We start from the raw sequence: 21,922 nt of genomic DNA, 5'->3' as shown, positions 1-21,922 counted from the left end.
TCTTGGGTAAAATATTCTGGAGGTAAAATAGTCCCCCATTCGGATCTCCGGGCGGGGACTACTCAGGAGTATGTCATTAAAATATAAAAATGCAGTAAATGAAGTAGGCAGAAAGGAATACAAACGTCTCAAAAATGAGATCGACAGGAAGTGCAAAATAGCTAAGCAGGGTTGGTTAGAGGACAAATGTAGGGATGTAGAGGCTTATCTCACTAGGAGTACGATAGATACTGCCTACAGGAAAATTAAAGAGACCTTTGGAGAAAAGAGAACCACTTGTTTGAATATCAAGAGCTCAGATGGAAACTCAGTTCTAAGCAAAGAAGGGAAAGCAGGAAGGTGGAAGGAGTATATAGAGGGTCTATACAAGGGCGATGTACTTGAGGACAATATTATGGAAATGGAAGAGGATGTAGATGAAGATGAAATGGGAGATATGATACTGCGTGAAGAATTTGACAGAGAACTGAAGGACCTGAGTCGAAACAAGGCCCCGGGAGTAGACAACATTCCAACAGAACTACTGACAGCCTTGGGAGAGCCAGTCCTGACAAAACTCTACCATCTGGTGAGCAAGATGAAGGAGACAGGGGAAATACCCTCAGACTTCAAGAAGAATATAATAATTCCAATCCCAAAGAAAGCAGGCATTGACAGATGTGAAAATTAGCGAACTATCAGTTTAATAAGTCACAGCTGCAAAATACTAACACGAATTCATTACAGACGAATGGAAAAACTGGTAGAAGCAGACCTCAGGAAAGATCAGTTTGGATTAAGTAGAAATATGGGAACACGTGAGACAATACTGACCCTACGACTTATCTTAGAAGCTAGATTAAGAAAAGGCAAACCTACGTTTCTAGCATTTGTAGACTTGGAGAAAGCTTTTGACAATGTTGACTGGAATACTCTCTTTCAAATTCTAAAGGTGGCAGGGGTAAACTACAGGGAGCGAAAGGCTATTTACAATTTGTACAGAAACCAGATGGCAGTTATAAGAGTCGAGGGACGTGAAAGGGATGCAGTGGTTGGGAAGGGAGTGAGACAGGGTTGTAGCCTCTCCCTGATGTTATTCAATCTGTATATTGAGCAAGCAGTAAAGGAAACAAAAGAAAAATTTGGAGTAGGTATTAAAATCCATGGAGAAGAAATAAAAACTTTAAGGTTCGCCGATGACATTATAATTCTGTCAGACACAGCAAAGGACTTGGAAGAGCAGTTTAACGGAATGGATAGTGTCTTGAAGGGAGGATATAAGATGAACACAACAAAAGCATAACTAGGATAATGGAATGTAGTCGAATTAAGTCACGTGATGCTGCGGGAATTAGATTAGGAAATGAGACACTTAAAGTAGTAAATGAGTTTTGCTATTTGGGGAGCAAAATAACTGATGATGGTCGAAGTAGAGATGATATAAAATGTAGACTGGCAATGGCAAGGAAAGCGTTTCTGAAGAAGAGAAATTTGTTAACATCGAGTATAGATTTAAGTGTCAGGAAGTCGTTCCTGAAAGTATTTGTATGGAGTGTAGCCATGTATGGAAGTGAAACATGGAAGATAAATAGTTTGGACAAGAAGAGAATAGAAGCTTTTGAAATGTGGTGCTACAGAAGAATGCTGAAGATTAAATGGGTAGATCATATAACTAAAGAGCAGGTATTGAATAGGATTGGGGAGAAGAGGAGTTTGTGGCACAACTTGACTAGAAGAAGGGATCGCTTGGTAGGACATGTTCTGAGGCATCAAGGGATCACCAATTTAGTACTGGAGGGCAGCGTGGAGGGTACAAATCATAGAGGGAGACCAACACATGGATACACTAAACAGATTCAGAAGGATGTAGGCTGCAGTACGTATTGGGAGATGAAGAATCTTGCACAGGATAGAGTAGCATGGAGAGCTGCATCAAATCAGTCTTAGGACTGAAGACCACCACAACAACAACTGCATTCCTTAAGAAGATGTTTAAGTGAATGCTCAAGAGAGTGGGATACATGGGAGTTCACATTTTCTCGTAATGAAACAGTTAAATTTACATTTTATCACCACAATTTCAGTTAAACTACAAGTAACATCATCACAATTTATCTTTAAGGGAGTGCTTTTCTTAGGCAGTTTCCCCCACTCTTGTACATCATAACTCTAAGTATTCATTCATTTTATAGAAAGTTTGTTTGATGAGGAATGATTTTAGTTTCATTCTGAAAACCTTTACATTATTTATTTCCTTTTTTATATTGATGGGGAGCTTATTGAAGACCTTTATACCTGACTCAGTAACTCCCCTATGTATTTTACCTGTCTTCTGTCATGGTTGTGGATGTCACAAATTTTCTGAAACAGTTCCCTGTTGTTGGCTAAAATAACATCAGTGAGTATATATAGTGACCTGTGATGGTACGTATCTTGAGAGATTTGAAGAGACCTCTGTAAGATGCCCCATTAGGGACCCCACATATTAGCCTCACTGCTTGGTTTTTGTATTCTGAAGACTTTTTCAACACCTGCAGCATTTCCCCAGAAGATTATGCCATAGGAGACTCTTTGTCTTTAAATATGTCTGCTTGTGTCTGTATATGTGTGGATGGATATGTGTGTGTGTGCGAGTGTATACCTGTCCTTTTTTCCCCCTAAGGTAAGTCTTTCCGCTCCCGGGATTGGAATGACTCCTTACCCTCTCACTTAAAACCCACATCCTTTCGTCTTTCCCTCTCCTTCCCTCTTTCCTGATGAGGCAACAGTTTGTTGCGAAAGCTTGAATTTTGTGTGTGTGTTTGTGTGTCTATCGACCTGCCAGCACTTTCGTTCGGTAAGTCACATATATATTAATAGAGGGAAACATTCCACGTGGGAAAAATATATCTAAAAACAAAGATGATGTGACTTACCAAACGAAAGCGCTGGCACGTCGATAGACACACAAACAAACACAAACATACACACAAAATTCAAGCTTTCGCAACAAACTGTTGCCTCATCAGGAAAGAGGGAAGGAGAGGGAAAGACGAAAGGATGTGGGTTTTAAGGGAGAGGGTAAGGAGTCATTCCAATCCTGGGAGCGGAAAGACTTACCCTAGGGGGAAAAAAGGACGGGTATACATTCGCACACACACACATATCCATCCACACATATACAGACACAAGCAGACATGTGTCTTTATATATATATATATATATATATATATATATATATATATATATATATATATATATATATATATATATATATATATATATATATATATATATATATATAGTCAGAAACTATATCATATTGGTTTTTGAAATATTTAAGGTTAGGTTATTCGCAGTGAACCATTTGTGTACTTGAGTAGAGACTGTCATGGCTGTATCCTGCATTGTGGAGTTGGGTCTTTTTACGAGGATACTTGTATCGTCGGCAAACATTACTATTTTTGCTCTGTTGTTAATTGTGATAGGTAGATCATTAATGTAAATCAGGAAAATTAATGGCCCAAGAATTGAGCCCTGTGGGACTCCATACTTTATATTTCCCCAGTCTGATGTTAATGCTGTTCCTGTCCCCCTTAAGACAACCCTTTGCTTCCTGTTCTGTAAGGATAATTCTAACCAAGTCAAAGATTTGTCTTTACTGCCATAATGTGGAAGCTTTTTTAAGAGTCTGTTGTGGTCTACACAATCGAATGCCTTGGCAAGGTCACAAAATATCCCCATTGGATACCTTTTGTAATTTAGTTCACCTAAAATTTCATCTGTTAGGTTAAATATAGCTCTGTCTGTGGAGGAGCCCTTACGAAAGCCGAACTGTGTAGGAGCCAGTAATCCATTTTTTGTAGTATGACTATAAATCCTATCATACACTATTCTCTCAAATACCTTTGAGAATACTGGCAGCATGGAGATGGGCCGATAATTGGATATTTCATCCCTTGCTCCACTTTTGTGGATTGGCATCACTACTGGATGTTTTAATCTATCTGGGAACTCACAAGTTTCCATAGATTGGTTGCACAAATAGCACAATATATAACTGATTAAGTCTACACATGATTTTAAAATCCTACTTGATATGCCATCGTATCCATAGGAGTCTGAGTTTTTGAGTAATTTTATGGTTTTTTCAATTTCTTTGGGGGTTGTACTTCTGAAATGAAGTGCTACTTTAGATGTTATTTGCATGTGGTTAAGTAGTTCAATAGCTTCTGTGTGAGCCTGTTTATTATGGTTCACTGTTTTTTCAGCTACAGAGAGAAAAAATGGCTGAAATCTGAGGCTGCAATTTTGTGTTTATTATTGTCAGGTTTTATGTTCCTATTTGTCTCACTTTTTATGATGTGCCATATGGTTTTTATTTTATTGTTTGAATTGCTAATTTTTTGTGCATAGTGCAACTGTTTGGCCTTCTTGATTACACTTGTTAGAATTTTACAGCATTTCTTGTAATGTAACTTTACTGCTGGGTCTGTACTAGTCCTCTGTTGTACATACAGATCTCTCTTTTTGTTACATGATATTTTTATGCCAGTAGTTAGCCACTCTTTCCTTTTACTACAGGTTGGTTTGATTTTAATCTGTCTTTGGGGGAAAAAGCTTCAAAATGTTTAAGGAATAAGTTCAGGAATGATTTGAACTTCTTATTCACTGTGTCAGCCTGGTATACTTCCTCCCATTGTTCATGGCATGAACTATTTCTGAACAAGCAAGTAGATTCAGCATTTATTGATCTAACATGTTTAACTTGGTTACAATGGCCATGTGTTGTTTTTCTGCTGCTAAGTTTTAGGGTTGTCATTTGACTGTCGTGATCAGACAGACCATTTGTTACTGCCCGTGTCATCACTTCATTGTAATTTGTGGGATCTAGGAACAGATTATCAATCAGGGTCTTGCTGTGCCCATATACTCTTGTTGGGAATGAGATCATGGGGAGCAGACTAAAGGTTAACAGTAGTGATTCTAATAGTTTCTGGTTGTTATTTTTTGTGAGTAAGTTTATGTTAAAGTCACCACATACGATGACATTACTATTGTTCCTATAAAGTTTAGTAAGAACTGTTTCTAGCCGAGAGAGAAATTTTTGAACATCTCCCATAGGTGACCTGTAAACTGTTACTATGATCAGGAACTGTGTTTCAACCTCTAATTTGACTGCACAACATTCAAAATGCTGTTCAATACAGTATCTATAACTTGTGACCTAATAGTATTGTGTGTGTAAATTGCCACTCCACCTTGTCTTAAGTTGCTCCGACAGTAGGAAGAATCAATTTTATAACTATTTAAATGTAGCTGATTAATTTCTGTGGCTTCCAAGTGATGTTCAGTTAAGCAGAGCACATCAGAAATAATTCCGCTTATGTCAGCTGTTTCTTGCAGTGAAAGCAGCAGCTCTTCTTTTTTATTCAAAAGACTTCTTATATTCTGATGAAATATTTTTAAACAATATAGCTCATCAATTCTATTTTTAACTGGTTCCTTAATGTTAGTTTTCACAAAAGTTAAATTATCAAAAGGTACAACATTTACACTGTGCTCTCTTTTGTTCTTTAGCCTAAAAAAGATCTTATTTGAGTGTTGCTATTACTGGAATGTGTTGCTGTGGAAAAAAAATCACTATTTTTCTTTTCTGTGGTTGGCGGTGAAACAAATTTTGTCATTACTGTTGAATTTGTAGTAAAACTGTTTCCTGCGCTTCTTTCAATTAGTTTTTGTGCTAGTAACCTTTTCCCAAGACTGTTCAAATGAAGCCCATGTGAGGTATGGAATCTTTGACCAACACCACTTACATCTAGAACATTTACATTTTTAAACTGTTTACATACGTTTGAGAGCTGTTCATTTGCAAGTTTGATCTCTCTGTTCACACAAGACGACTGATGTAAGTCGTACCTCTGTGGACTGTTTACATATATTACATTTGTGTGTCCTAGATAACACAAGCACTTCTTTAGTTCTTGGCAGGCTACTGATGTTTCATTGCGGTACACATCATTAGAGCCGCTGAGTGGTACAATGAAATCCTTGGATGACAACTTACCGATTTCTTCTGAATGTATATATGTACATATTTGAGAGAGAGATGCTCCAGGCTTGACAAATCCTGTTGCCTTCACAGTTACAGCAGTTTCATTTATACGAGAAGCAATCTCTCGACTGTGACTATCGGCAAGAATCACAAGCTTCCTTGGAATACCATAATGCGATTTATGCCGACAGATGGTTCTCAGGACAGGAACAGCAGCATCACAACGAACTTGAAGATCTCCTTGTTGAAGTTCAGAAGTGGTAGTGCTTCCAGGAACAGTTACTGCAGCATTCGATGATTGAGAATGTTCTGTATGAGCTTCAGGAGCATCATCGTTACTGTCTACATCAAGCACTTCAAATCTGTTTGTTAGTGGGATATTTGTGACCCTGCTTATTATTTCGGTAGGCCTACACGTATTAGACTTCCACGTTTTTGTAAACTTCTCATTTCCTTTCAATGAGCTGTCCACCTTTGCGCATCGAAAGTGGAATTTTGTTTCACATTTTGCACATGCTATACCACTTTTAGCGGTTTTCCCGCATTTTTTACACTTGGTATCACGTTTGTTAGCGCTGGTTCTTGGTATATTTGCATTTCATGGCGTGTACCTCTTTTAACAGCATAGCAATAATTTCAACTTTGCAGTCGCTCTTCTGTAGTGCTTTGTCTAGGCCATATTCATTACACCTTCTGCAACACCATAGTTTTCGTCTTGGCTCTGCCTTTACACACGCGAAATGGTATACAGTTTTACAGTTTATGCACGTTATGCCTTCGCGGCGAGCGATTTGCAGTAGCGAAGTCTTTGTATTTGCTCTCGTGATTCGTCAGACAAGGTACTAGCTCCATGTGCGATTTCAGTTTCGCAATTTTGGGCCACCCTATGTCTTCCTTCCGAAACTTTTTTAATAACAAAACACGCGATATCATCACGATATACATCAAATTTTTTACATGTTAAGCACTTTTTAACGTTTGTGTTGAGTTTATTCTGGTAATTAACACAACCACAATTTACACTTGGCGCCATCTTGCAGGAGTTTATGTCACTGGTTCCCTAAAGAAGGCTTCTGCAAGATGTTCCTGAGTTCACGCCACAAATAATTATCATTACATGTTTTTGAACACAGAAAACTTCAGCTTCACTTGATGGGTTATCGCAAAAAATAATCCCATATGAAATTTAAGCTTGGTATGCCAGCATATTCATTTTTACATTGCCAATGTCTGACAATATTCACATTGAAAGTAGAGATTGGTTTATGTGCTACAGCAGTTCTGTTCTGTGCTCCTCCCTGTTAAATTTACTATCAAGCTGTAATCTTTTATAAGTTCTGAACTGCATGTAGCGTGTATTTCCAACATACAATGACAATGAATTGGTTAGGAACCATTTATTAATGTCCATGATAATTTCATTAACTGATCATTCTAAGACTACACTTGATTTCCTATTTATTGGCATGTTTATATCATATGCAAATAAAACAAACTTAGCTTCTAGTAATTTTACCCATGAAAGGTCATTGATGTAAACAAGGAAAAGTAAGGGCCCTAAGATGGAACCTTGTGGGACACCACGTACAATTAGTTCAAATGGTTCAAATGGCTCTAAGCACTATGGGACTTAACTGCTGAGGTCATCAGTCCCCTAGAACTTAGAACTACTTAAACCTAACTAACCTAAGGACATCACACAACACCCAGTCATCACGAGGCAGAGAAAATCCCTGACCCCGCCGGGAATGGAACCCGGGCGTGGGAAGCGAGAACGCTACCGCATGACCACAAGCTGTGGACGTACAATTAGTTCCCAGCTGGATGATGCCTGATGGCTTAATACATCTCTCTTTCCTAATGACCCCCCTTGTTTCCTGTCAGAGTTATGGGATTTGAACCATTTGCAGCCTTTCCTGTTGCATCAAAATATATTGTGATCTACACAGTCAAATGTCTTTAACAGATTACAAAATATGCCAGTAGCCTGTAATTTAATAGTTAATGAATGAAGTATATTTTCACTGTGTGTGCAGATAACCTTCTCAATATCTCAACACTTTAGAAATCTGAACTTTGACTTTGAGAATATATTATTTCCTATCAGATGGTTAAGAAGCCAACTGTATATTCCCTTTTCTAAATTTTTTGAGAATGCTGGCAAAAGTGAAATTGGATGGATCTCTCTCTTTACATACTGCATTACCCATTCAATATACTCTCTACCTCTTCATCTTCTGCTTGTGACGTCGGTGTTGGTTTGTTGCCAAATCTGATGAGAACCACCCTATCACCGAACTGTTTATAGTAATTCACTTTCTGTCCTATCTTCCTATTCATAATGAATCCTACTCCCATTATACCATTTTCTGCTGCTGTTGATATTACTCTATATTCAACTGACCAGAAATCCTTATCTTCTTTCCATTTCACTTCACTGACCCACACTATATCTAGACTGAGCCTTTGCAATTGTCTTTTCAGATTTTCTAGCTTCCCTATCATGTTCAAACTTCTGACATTCCATACTCTAAGATGTAGAACGTTATACTTTCCTGTCTCATGGCCACCTGTCCCTCGGCAGTCCTCTTCCAGAGATCCAATGGGGGACTAACTTGAGATTATTTGCCAATGGAGAGATCATCATGACACTTTTTCAATTACAGGAAACATGTCCTTTGGATACACTTTATTTGTCTTCCTTTGCATCCTTATGTCATTGATCATCGCTGATTTTTCCACATTTTAGGGCAGTTTCCCACCCCAAGGACAAGAGAACACCATGAACCTCTGTCTGCTCCTCTGCCCTCTTTGATAAGGCTGTGGATCAGCCTTCAGCCACCATTGCTGATGATCTTTATTTAGAATTTAAGCAGTAGCTAGGTTCAAACATGGGACCATTGACATTTTGATTATGGGTCTTTTTATGTATTGTACATGTATTCATCACATTCAGTTTCAATTAATAATAAATAAAAATCTCTATTAGTCAACCATGAAATGATAATTTTTCAAGAGAGGAATTGCTTGTAAGAGCTAAGAATAAAGACAGTGAGATAAAGTGCTTGAATTTACCTGTTGTTGCGATACAGAGACCTCAACTTATGATCAACTTCCAGTATATGCTGATGCAACTCATATTCTGAGGAGAGAAGTTCTTTGCACAACAAACAATGTAATCCTTGTATGTCTGGTGCCTTTTCTTCCTTGGTCTGAAAAGCAGACTGCCGATTCACTAGTATCTGTTGCCTAGGCTTTGCAAGAGTTTCATCAGGATGCTTCTTCAGTATTTCTAAGCAACAGAGAAGGAAAAGCTACACAATAAAATTTACATTCTCATCTTTAAGTTCACAGTTTATTTCTCACCAAATGCTTTATCAAAACTATAATAAATTTAGTGTACAGAACAAAGCAAGGAACTGAAGACAATATTGTGTATGCAATATAACATCTCCCCTCAAAATATTTCTGGCAGATGATACAACTGTAAGATATATTGGTGTGAGATTATGATTAACAGAAAACCTGTTTTCAATGATGCTGCAAACAATCCATTGCCATACACAACCAGGTCACTCTCTGAAGATGCTTATGCAGTGCATTAGTCATTTAATAAATAGTGTATAACTTCAGTGTTATGCTAGGAAACCTACTTGTCCCCAAATCAGGGCTAAAAATTAGTAAAGCCTCCAACTTTAGGTGACAGACATTGAATATGCTCTGCAGAAGATAGCACATTGGTAAACAGTTCTCAGACAGAATGGCTACACAATGGTCACATGATCAGTAAAAGGTTATGAAGTGAGAAATCAGTTCAGGATGCTTCAAAAGTAGTTTCTTATTGCATTCAACACCATAATATATCATCTCTTCACATTCCTCTATTACTTTATATAAAATTACACAGGATCACATTTAAATACAGCACAATCTCTTCACTGCAATCATGAAGTTGGGACTTGGTTTGGCTCTACCCTTTGACTGACTGCCAGTTATAAAGACTGTTATTTTAGTGAGTAGAAACATACAACTGGATATGATCAGCTTTTGAGAATAAATTTTTGCTCTGCAGGGGAGTGTGTACCGATATGAAACTTACGGACAGATTAAAACTGTGTACAAGACCAGGACTCAAAAGGTCATGAGTTAGAGTTCTGATTCATTCATTATATTAATCTGCCAGAAAATTTCATGATCAGCTTTATTTGTGAAGTACATATTTCCTCTCTGAGGCTTGATATTGAAAACAAGTAATACACAGAACTATTAAATGAAATCTGGTACACCAAGAGGCTTTCCAAAATGTACAGGGAGCAATAGGTTCCTACTAGATAGCAAAACTATATTTATATCAACAAAAATAATCTATTTTTGAAAATATTGTGTAACTGGATAGATAAAAAATGTACCAACCAAGCAGCAGCAGGAGAACACATACAGGGTGTTACAAAAAGGTACGGCCAAACTTTCAGGAAACATTCCTCACACACAAATAAAGAAAAGATGTTATTTGGGCATGAGTCCGGAAACACTTAATTACCATATTAGAGCTCATTTTAGTTTCGTCAGTATGTACTGTACTTCCTCGATTCACCACCACTTGGCCCAATTGAAGGAAGGTAATGTTGACTTCGGTGCTTGTGTTGACATGCGACTCATTGCTCTACAGTACTACCATCAAGCTCATCAGTACGTAGCATCATCAGGTTAGTGTTCATCATGAACGTGGTTTTGCAGTCAGTGCAATGTTTACAAATGCGGAGTTGGCAGATGCCCATTTTATGTATGGGTTAGCATGGGGCAATAGCCGTGGCGCGGTACATTTGTATTGAGACAGATTTCCAGAATGAAGGTGTCCCGATAGGAAGGCGTTCGAAGCAACTGATCGGCGTCTTAGGGAGCACGGAACATTCCAGCCTATGACTCGCGACTGGGGAAGACCTAGAACGACGAGGACACCTGCAATGGATGAGGCAATTCTTCGTGCAGTTGACGATAACCCTAATGTCAGCGTCAGAGAAGTTGCTGCTGTACAAGGTAACGTTGACCACGTCACTGTATGGAGAGTGCTACGGGAGAACCAGTTGTTTCTGTACCATGTACAGCATGTGCAGGCACTATCAGCAGCTGATTGGCCTCCACGGGTAAACTTCTGCGAATGGTTCATCCAACAATGTGTCAATCCTCATTTCAGTGCAAATGTTCTCTTTATGGATGAGGCTTCATTCCAACGTGATCAAATTGTAAATTTTCACAATCAACATGTGTGGGCTGACGAGAATCTGCACCCAATTGTGCAATCACGTCATCAACACAGATTTTCTGTGATCGTTTGGGCAGGCATTGTTGGTGATGTCTTGATTGGGCCCCATGTTCTTCCACCTACGCTCAATGGAGCACGTTATCATGATTTCATACGGGATACTCTACCTGTGCTGCTAGAACGTGTCCTTACAAGTACGGCACAACATGTGGTTCATGCACGATGGAGCTCCTGCACATTTCAGTCGAAGTGTCCGTACCCTTCTCAACAACAGATTCGGTGACCGATGGATTGGTAGAGGCGCACCAATTCCATGGCCTCCACGCTCTCCTGACCTCAACCCTCTTGACTTTCATTTATGGGGGCACTTGAAAGCTCTTGTCTACGCAACCCCGGTACCAAATGTAGAGACTCTTCATGCTCGTAGTGTGGATGGCTGTGATACAATACGCCATTCTCCAGGGCTGCATCAGCGCATTAGGGATTCCATGCGATGGAGGGTGGATGCATGTATCCTCGCTAACGGAGGACATTTTGAACATTTCCTGTAACAAAGTGTTTGAAGTCACGCTGGTACGTTCTGTTGCTGTGTGTTTCCATTCCATGATTAATGTGATTTGAAGAGAAGTAATAAAATGAGCTCTAACATAGAAAGTAAGCGTTTCCGGACACATGTCCACATAACATATTTTCTTTCTTTGTGTGTGAGGAATGTTTCCTGAAAGTTTGGCCGTACTTTTTTGTCACACCCTGTATATAAAAGTTATTACACATGCAAGCTTGTGGAGATAGTGGCTCCTTCTTCTGGCAGAAGTGTTGAAGGTGTAAATGGTCCGCCTGGTCGTAGATATTGCTAATTGCTGTAATCGCACTATTTCACTCCAATTTACGGAGCTTGTTAGCACTTGATGTTAGGTTGGCGCCATTTAAAATGCATTGTAGTAATCGCTGCTGCTTGCTGGATCGCTGCTGTGTCTTGATGCTGATGCTGGCTCTAAATCTGGTTGTCTAGGGTAAAAACATGAGGTCCCGTGTTTTTCATGTGCTTTTGATGATAAAGAACGAGCGAGACCAACACATATGTAAACATCAAATATTTATTACTTTGGTGGCCATCTTAATTCCACTGTCCACCAAAGACCATAACACAACACAAAGTCGTACTTCCTTTACATGTTCTTTGCATTGTTTATCCACCTCAAACAATAACATAGAAACACACTTCACCAAAGTGACATTCTGACTGCCTCCGACTGACTCTCGACCCTTCTTGCTGCTTGTATTTATAACATTGTCAAAGAACTACTAAAAAGAGATATAGTTTATAAGTCACATGTACATCTGTTATCATAATTTGTGCAGAAAAGTTATTAATTTGCATCGAGTGACATAATTTAACATGTTATTAAAATGACAGACAGATTTGTTGACTTGACAGAATAATTCTTTGTTACAAAAAGGCCGTTTTTTAGAAGTTTGTCAATTGACTTCTCTAATTTGCATAAATAAGTAAGTAACATGAATTATTAAGAATTACATTGGTTTTTGTCTAAAATAGGATTGATTACGTGAATACTGAGTGAAAACGCTCCTAGTGAACAAATAGGTTTCACTGGGTGATTTTTATTTAAGGAGATCCAAAATACCTAAGTTGGCCACTATTTTTCGTACTTCATATTAATTATTTAAGATGAACTTAGTGTTTTTACATGATGACATTTGCTGTATCAGTGATCAAGTGATATTAACTTTTGTGTGGGTCAGTTATTCAGTATAATTTAATGGGTTGACTGTTTATGGAGACATGTTATGCAATCATTGTTAACATACACAATAACTTTTCTATAATCATAAATACTCATTAAACTGGTTGAATTTGGAGGGGATCGCATACTTCATTAAAGTAACGCCTTTAATATGTTCCGTAACAAAGGGTAAGGAAGAAGGGTGAAAGAAAATGAATGGTGAAATTTAGGAAAAGGGGTAGAGTTTGGAAAAGTCACCCAGAACCCCATGTCATGGGGGACTTACTGTACAGAAGGAAAAGGAAAAATTGACTTCTGGGGACTGCTTAGCTTCTCACTCTTATTAACTTGTGAACAATGTTTTAACAATAATCTCTGTATTGCATATACCCTATTTTCCACCTTTAAGCTCTCAGGTATTCAAATCTTGTCAGGTGCAGGCCCTTCAAGGAAGGTGGATGACTACTGATCACGTGCCAGATACATAATAATAGTGCAATATAGTGTATATGTTTGGATGAGCTTCCCTACAGTTTATGTGATAAAAAACATGAAAGAGCAAACTAATCTTTATTAAAAGTGTTAAAAGAAGTTACACAGCAGATTTTCCTTTTCTCACTACCTGTACACAGATATGTGTAGTAGCGTGAGACATCATATACGTGAACACTGGTCTTAGAATCTTGTTGTGTCATACTGTGACTGACCTACAGTTATTAAGTTGTGACAGGTTTTTGTCTGCTCTAAGAAAATTTAATATGAACAAAATTCACTAACCAAGGAAAGGGAGGGAAATAGCTATGATCTTCTGTACAATGAAAGATCTCTCTTAGAAACTGTTTGTGTTAATTTCCAATGTGCATATACACTATTTCAGACTATCGCTATAGATGGAGGCAGGAGTAAAATTTGCAGCTGCATGTATTTCAAGCAATAAATCTCAAAAAATCCAAATACATACAACTAAAGGTATTCACATTACCTGAATCACACAGGTTACATTTGGAATTTCTCTATTTATGCTGGTGAGAGGTATGGCAGAATGAATCTGGTGAAAAGAATGCTAGGTATTTATCTGCAAAGGGTTACACTACGTTTGCAAATATATTGTACATCAATCCAACAATTGTTTCAGAACTAGAAGTAATTGAAACTCCTCTTGTGGGAGTTAAAAAAGTCCTAGCTTAGATCACAAGAACTTCAGTGAAGTGAACAAATTTTTAGGTATAAACCTATTGGAAGAATAACCAGAATGTAAACATGCTACATATCAGACACACTGCAGAAATGATCACCTTTACTGATCTGAGAGGCAGGGAGAAGTCAAAGCCGGACAGCATAATGGACTACAACAAAAATTAGTTGGGTGTTGATTAGTCTGACCATCTGCTGTCATATGACACATTTGAACATCAAATATGTGAAATTCTGTAGGAAGTTACCTTTCCACGTAAACTACTTGGAGACTTTGATAGGAGCAGAGCCATCTCAAATTACAGCCTAGTACATCACGAATCTTCAGACCGGGCTGTTCCAAAGTCATGCCATGGGGTACCAACACCCACAAGCACCTGTCGACTTGCCTGTGGACCAATTTGGGTAGGCTACCTTCCTGGTAGCCCCACTGCACTGTATTCCCACCTTGTTATGAGCATTCAAGAGCCATTTGGGCACACCTGCCTGTGGGCAGTAAGCCAGGGCAGCACAGCTGCATAGCCTACAGCCCAGTACCCTGAATGCCCCCATGTCAACTTTTTCCCACAGCTACCCACCATTCATCGTCACCTGGCTACCCATGGGCAGGCACTTGGGCTGGAACAACCTGCTACAGACTATCTATCAGAAACTGTTTTCTTCGGGGGTGGCGGGGTGGGGGAGGGGGGGGGGGGAAACTGATCCATAAGCAGGGGAAAAAAACCAAAACAAAACGTATCGTTAAAAGTTTGCTCTCAGGGTGATAAGAAGCTGAGTGGTACACACTGATGCACAGATATAAGCTACAAGTGTAGTAAGTCCACAGTCACACTGTGTATATAATAAGGCTTCAAAATATTTCAAACAAAATGGAAACTGTATCATAAAAGGTCCCCAAAGATGATTACTGAACACAAGAAACATCATATGCTTCATCATTAAATATTTGCCTCAAATTTGGCAACAGTGACATTGCAAACACTGATAAAACTTGTACCACTAATTTGAATATTTTGGTGATTAAAATCAACTGCAGACATGATAGTTAATTAGAAGACAACAATATGAAATATGATACGATTGCTGCCCAGTGCAGAGAGGAGGTGTTGAGTGGTTGACAGGCACATTGAACGAAGATTGCTTCATATTATCTGCTATCAGACTAAGCCCTTCGTCAGATATAGACAAGACACACTCACAAACACACACATTTACAAATGCCTAATTCCCACAGGCCATTGTTGTCTCTTACAAGGGAACCTCTCCATCGCACCCCCCTCAGATATAGTTATAAGTTGGCACAGTGGATAGGCCTTGAAAAACTGAACACAGATCAATTGAGAAAACAGGAAGAAGTTGTGTGGAACTGTGAAAAAATAAGCAAAATATACAAACTGAGTAGTTCATGGGAAGATAGGCAACATCAAGGACAATGGGCCCGCAGGAGCGCCGTGGTCTCGTGGTAACGTGAGCAGCTGCGGAACGAAAGGTCCTTAGTTCAAATCTTCCATCGAGTGAAAACTTTAATTTTTTATTTTCAGTTTATGTGACAAACTCTTATGTTTTCATCACTTTTTTGGGAGCGATTATCACATCCACAAGAAAACCTAAATTGGGCAAGGTAGAAGAATATTTTTACCCATTCGCCAAGTGTACAAGTTAGGTGGGTCCACAACATATTCCTGTCATGTGACGCACATGTCGCCACCAGTGTCGTATAGAATATATCAGATGTGTTTTCCTGTGGAGGAATCGGTTGACCTATGACCTTGCTATCAAATGTTTTCACTTCCGATTGGAGAGGCACGTCCTTTCGTCTACTAATCGCACGGTTTTGCGATGCGGTCGCAAAACACAGACACTAAACTTATTACAGTGAACAGAGACGTCAATGAACGAACGGACAGATAATAACTATGCAAAAATAAAGAAAGTAAAATTTTCACTCGTGGGAAGACTTGAACCAAGGACTTCTCCTTCTGCAGCTGCTCACGCTACCACGGACCACGGCACTCCTGAGCTCACGTTCTCCTTGATGTTGCCTATGTAGCCCATGGACTACTCAGTTTGTATATTTTGCTCATTTTTTCACAGTTCCACACAACTTCTTCCTGTTTTCTCAATTGATCTATGTTCAGTTTATCAAGGCCTATCCACTGTGCCAAGTTATAACTAAATCTGAGGGGGGTGCGATGGGGAGGTTCCCTTGTGAGCACTAAGGACCGACTGCTGAGACAGTGGGCATACATTCCGTGTGAGAAATTACTGGGTGTCCAGATGGATAATAAACTGAGGTGACACCAGCATGTTCGTAAGCAAAAAAAAAAAAAAAAAAAAAAAAACTCGGTTCTGCATGCTTTGCACTCACAAATCTCTTTAACCTGCAAACAATATTGCTAGCATTCTTTCACTCAATTCACTCCTGCGTCATAATCCTCTGGAGCATTGCAGCTAAGGTGAAAAAAGTGCTTCTTCTACAGTAGCATACAATATACGTAAATTTAATAACTGAACGTACTGCAGAAGCCTCACCAGGGACTTAGGTGTTTCTTACACTTACAAGCTAATACATGTACTGCCTAATGGTATTTGTAGTTAATAGCACAAGTGAATATTGAATGAACTCAGCAATTCACAATATCAATATCAGAAGTAGAAATAATTTCCATACAGACTACACATCTCTCTCTACAGACTACACGTCTCTCTCTAAGGTTCAGGATGGTGTTTCACATCCTAGGGCAAGAGTGTGTAAAAGGTTGCCTGTGGACATCAGATAGGAAATTGAAAAACCTCAAAGATTTACACATAATGTAAAAGAATACCTCAATAGCCACTCCTCCGACAATATATCTAGAAACTTAAGACTCAATAATGTATGTTAGCTTGCAGCTTCTGATTCTGCAGCACCGTAGGAGAGTATATCATTCGTTTGTGAATTATTTTTATGAGCTTCCAACTAGAAATGTCTTATTTTCATTTATGTGGGAACTTCGTACTTTAATTTTTAAGTTTATTGTGCGTTTGTGAACCCAGGTTTGCTTTTTAATAACTGTGTAGTGTACAGCTGCACTGTCTTTAAGATGGATAGAGACTATGATTGCTGTGTTTGGGCATGAGGTGGGATATTGACACTTAGCTCACAGCTTCATGTGGTGCTAGCTTTTGTCATGCGGTCTGAGGCTGTTGCAAATGGGCATCAGTGTGAGGAGCTCGACATGAGGATCCAAGGGACGTCCAGCATGTTCCATGTATCCCCTGATTGATCCACAACTGTGGCCTCCCCAGTAACTGCCAACGCTCAATTTGAAATATCACCCACGGTTAAGTGGAAGGCCATTCCAAGATATGGTAGGTAAGAAAAGACTTAACAAGGGGGGGGGGGGGGGGGCTGACCAAAAGCCCACATGCAGTTCTGCTTCAGAGGCAGCCTCATAGACTGCAAGATTTGGGCATTCAAAGAGGGTTGGATTATTTGGTACATGGAGGCTCCAATTTTAGGTGTGTAATGGGGCCCTTAAGGATATGGCGGTGAATGGGGAGAATAAGTCTAGGGTACAGTCTGTGTGGATACTGAGGGGGAATCATCCTGTACATGTAATGGGTCCTTTCAGATGTCATTAAGACCACTGGGTGCAGCCAATGGCTTGTGATGGCTCATGTCATTACTAATGATGTGTGTCATTTTGGGTCAGAAGAGATTCACTCTGGTTTCCAGTTGCTATCTGAATTGCTAATGACTGAAAGTCTTGCCTGCAACATGAAGGCAGAGCTCACAAGCCACAGCATCATCGACAGGACTGAAGCATCATCGACAGGACTGACTGCAGATCTTTGGTACAGATATGAATGGAGGGTCTAATTCAGAGGCTCAACTCACAATCTGTAGCATTGTTGACCAGACTGAGTGTGGACCTTTGGTACACAGGCAAGTGGAGGGTCTGATACAGAGGCTCAGATGGTTCTGGAAGCTTGTAGGCTGCAGATTCCTCGGCCTGCGCCATAAAGTGATGGGGTATCATGTTGTGCTTAGTAGGCTATGGATCAGTGCAGATAAGAGGTGGGTACAAGGATGGTGGGAGCTATGTGAACTGGACTGAGTAGTTTTTTTAGGTAAGAGGAACCTGAGAAAAAACAAAAAGGGCTTCAGTCTCAAAAGTGTACAAGTAAAATACAGGATGAGGATAGACCTAGGTACCATAGGTATTATAGGTGTAGTAAAGGAACATTTGGAAACAAGAGTTCAACATTTCTGCTTCTACTTTTCTACCCTCATCTTCAGTACCTGTGTCATGCAAGTGTATGTGACCACTAATTTCAGTATCACTAACTTCCTTCAGATATGACCAGAATTTCTTTGGATTTGTGAGTGATTTTTCAGTAAGATTCTGTTACAGCAGTTATTAAAGGGTTTACATATTGCCCCTTGACAATACTGGAAGAACAGAAATTGGGTGAAGGTTTCCCATGCCATCCTTCAATTTATTCTTCTTGAACAGATGTCTAGCTTCCGCATACTTCAACACATCAGGAGAGTGCTCCTGTGCAAGAGATTGGTTCATTATTTGACTTGAGGAGGTACTATTATATGATACATTGTTTTAATTACTTTAGTGGGTATCCCATTCCATCTTGCAGAGTTTCGGTCTTTTAATGATGGTATAACATTTTCCACATTCTTCTGCTTTTTCCTAGCGCTGCAGCCATTGATAGGCCTTGGCCCGCTCTGGACATCATGCCATTCCTTCCTGGCCAATTTCTTGCATCTCCAATAATTTTTAGATCTTCTTGTACGTCAACCCGGTATCGAAGTCTTGGTCTTCGACTGCTTCTTCATCCCACTGGGTTTTATAGCAGTGCTACTTTTGTTATGTTCTCACATTTCAAATGAAAGACATGGCAACCCATTTTAGGTGGTTTATTTTAGTGAACATTTACCATAGTCTAACTTATGGGGTGTATTAACTACAGTGGTACACCGAGTTCATTCAGTGGTTCAATAAGCTTATTTCTTTTTATGGTTTTATATGCTGTTTTAAAATCAACAAATGTATGATGCATTTCTATATTGTATTTCCTCGTTTTTTTCTGGACTTTTACTCAGGATGGATATCTCATCAGTAGTTGAATTGCCAGATCTAAAACCTGCCTGTTATCCCCTGACTGTTTTTTCTGCAAAATGTTTTACATGAGTACATCTATATCTATAGAGAAGCTCTGCAAGCTACCTTAAGGTTCATGGCAGAGGGTACTTTGTACCATTACCAGTCACTTCCCTTCCTGTTCCACTTGCAAATGGAGTGAGGGAAAGAGTCTCTCTACATGCCTCAATATGAGCCCTATTACTCTTATCTTATATTATCTTATCTTCACGGTCCTTAGGCAAAATGTAAGTTGGTGGCAATAGAATCGTTCTGCAGTTAGATTCAAATGCTAGTTCTAAAGTTTACACAATAGTATTTCACAAAAAGAATGGCCTCTTACCTACAGGGATTTCCATTTGGGTTCACAAAGTGTGTCTGTAATACTCACATGTTGACTGTATCTACCAGCAACAATTTTAGCAGCCCACCACTGAAAATCTAGCAGCCCACCACTGAATTGCTTCAATGTCTTCCTCTAATCTCTCATCGTGGGATCTCAAACACTGGAGCAGTACTCAAGAATGGATCAGACTAATGTTCTATTCAAAGTCTCATCTACAGGTGAACACTGTTTTCCTAAAATTATCCCAATAACCACAAGTCAACCATTCACCTTCATCACTACTGTCCGAATGTGCTCATTCAATCTCATATCACTTTGTAACATTATGCCTAGATATTTAATTGACATGACTGTGTCACACAGCATACTACTAACACTGCGCTCTGAAGATTATGGAACTGCTTTTCCTACACATCTGCATTAGCTTACACTTTAGAGCAAGCTAGAAATAATAATGTACATGTGTAGAGAATAAGAGCAGTTCTACAACAGTTCCTTGGGGCATTCCTGATGATACCCTTGTCTCTCATGAGCACTCACCATCCAGAATAATGTACTGGGTTCTATTAATTAAAAGTCTTTGAGCCACTTACATATGTGGGAACCTATCTACATGCTTGTACTTTCATTAACAGTCTGCAGTGGAGCACTGTCTGAAACACCTTCCGGAAATCTGGGAATATGGGACCTGTCTGTTGCCCTTTATCCATGGTTCCCATGATATCCAGTGAGTAAAGGGTAATCTGAGTTTCACATGAGTGATGGTTTTGACACCTGTGCTGATTTGTGGACAGAAGCTTTCCTCTCTCAAGGAAATTTATTATATTCAAATGAGAATGTGTTAATAGATTCTGCAGCAAACCGATGTTAAGAATATTTGTCTGTAACTTTATGGGCTCATTCTTTTATCCCCCTTATATACATGAGTCAACTGTGTTTTTCCAGTAACTTGGGACTTTGCACCGGACAAGAGATTCACGATAAATGCAAGCTAAGTAAGAGACCAATATCACAGGGTACCCTTTTTAAAATCAAACTGAGGTTGCATCTGGAGCTGGCAATGAATTTTTTTCATCTCTTTCAGTTGCTACGCCAGGGATGCGTATTACTATAACATTCACAAGGGAGTCTGTGTGACAGGCAAATGGTGGCATATTTATAAGATCCTCCCGCATCAATGATTTCTTAAAGGTGACATTTAAAACTTCAGTTTTCCTTCTGCTGTCTTTTACTGCCACACCATATTGGTCAACAAGTGACTGCCTAGTAATTTTACACAGGACCAGAATTTTCTGAAGTTCTCAGCCAAATCTTTTGATCTTTTGCTAAGGTATTGTAGTGCCTCGAGAATTCTAGAGACCCCTCCGCTTTCCACTGTCTCGAACACCCGATATTTTACGTACGAGCATGAGAAATGGGACAGTGTCTACCTCGCACCGGTTTTCTGTGTGCGCAGGTTGGACATGTGTCAAGAGAATGCCACAAGGTGAACGGTTGATCGGCGCGGGCAAGTGGTTGCCTCACTCATCACAGAAGTTACATGACCAGCCCTAGGAGCAAGTGCGCCTTACTCTGTGACGGTGCTACGTCAGTCATTATTGTGATCAGCAGAATTGTGTAAGAGAAAAGAAAAGACACTTTCTTTTACTTACTTACTGACTCTCTAGAGTTGTGGATGGTGGACTTGTGAGAACCTTGAGAGATTTTTTGAACTGTATTTATTGCAAAAGTAATCAACAGTTTCTGACGGACCAGGAGTCATTGAATTTACGAAATGTGTTTCATTGATGTGAAACAGTTACGTGGTGTTCTGTTTGTGGAAGTGAAATATAGTAGGGTTGATTTAAAAGTATAATGAGTGTACGCAATCATTTTAAGAGTAGAGAAAATTCCTCTGAACAGCATCATATCTTCGGAGAAGAAGTTGGGCAGATCATGGCAGCCGACTATCTTGATAAGAAGATCGGCAAAGTACCTCCAAGTAAGTCTAATGGTGAAGGGGACATGTGAGTCGTGCACAGTCGTGCACATCAGCACCACATTGCTTCCTCTAGTCACTGGAAACTACCAGAGTGTGACAGTGGTAGTTATTGTATGCTTCATGCACCAATCTTCTTAGACACACAAGAATTTCTACTATCTTTTGCCTGCTGTCATTTTCATGAACTTTTTGAACCAAGATTGCAACAATCTCTGCTTCCTCAGCATTTACAAATTGTG

General features: G+C 39.4%; 1 protein-coding gene across 3 annotated transcripts in view; it reads right to left on the bottom strand.

Moving 5' to 3' along the window:
• The window catches only part of LOC126198992 (putative helicase mov-10-B.1), a 418,198-nt gene that overhangs the window by 331,114 nt on the left and 65,162 nt on the right, over positions 1-21,922 (bottom strand). For all 3 annotated transcript variants that reach the window (XM_049935664.1, XM_049935663.1, XM_049935665.1), the window contains one exon: positions 9,089-9,305. Coding sequence is in view for 1 of the 3 variants with exons in the window: in XM_049935663.1 (XP_049791620.1) it covers positions 9,089-9,305 (217 nt within the window). In the remaining 2 variants the exon portion in view is untranslated. The remainder of the gene's footprint in view (positions 1-9,088; positions 9,306-21,922) is intronic.

Source organism: Schistocerca nitens, chromosome 8 (genome assembly GCF_023898315.1).
Source record: "Schistocerca nitens isolate TAMUIC-IGC-003100 chromosome 8, iqSchNite1.1, whole genome shotgun sequence".
NCBI lineage: Eukaryota > Metazoa > Arthropoda > Insecta > Orthoptera > Acrididae > Schistocerca > Schistocerca nitens.
This window is presented reverse-complemented; position numbering and strand designations above follow the sequence as displayed.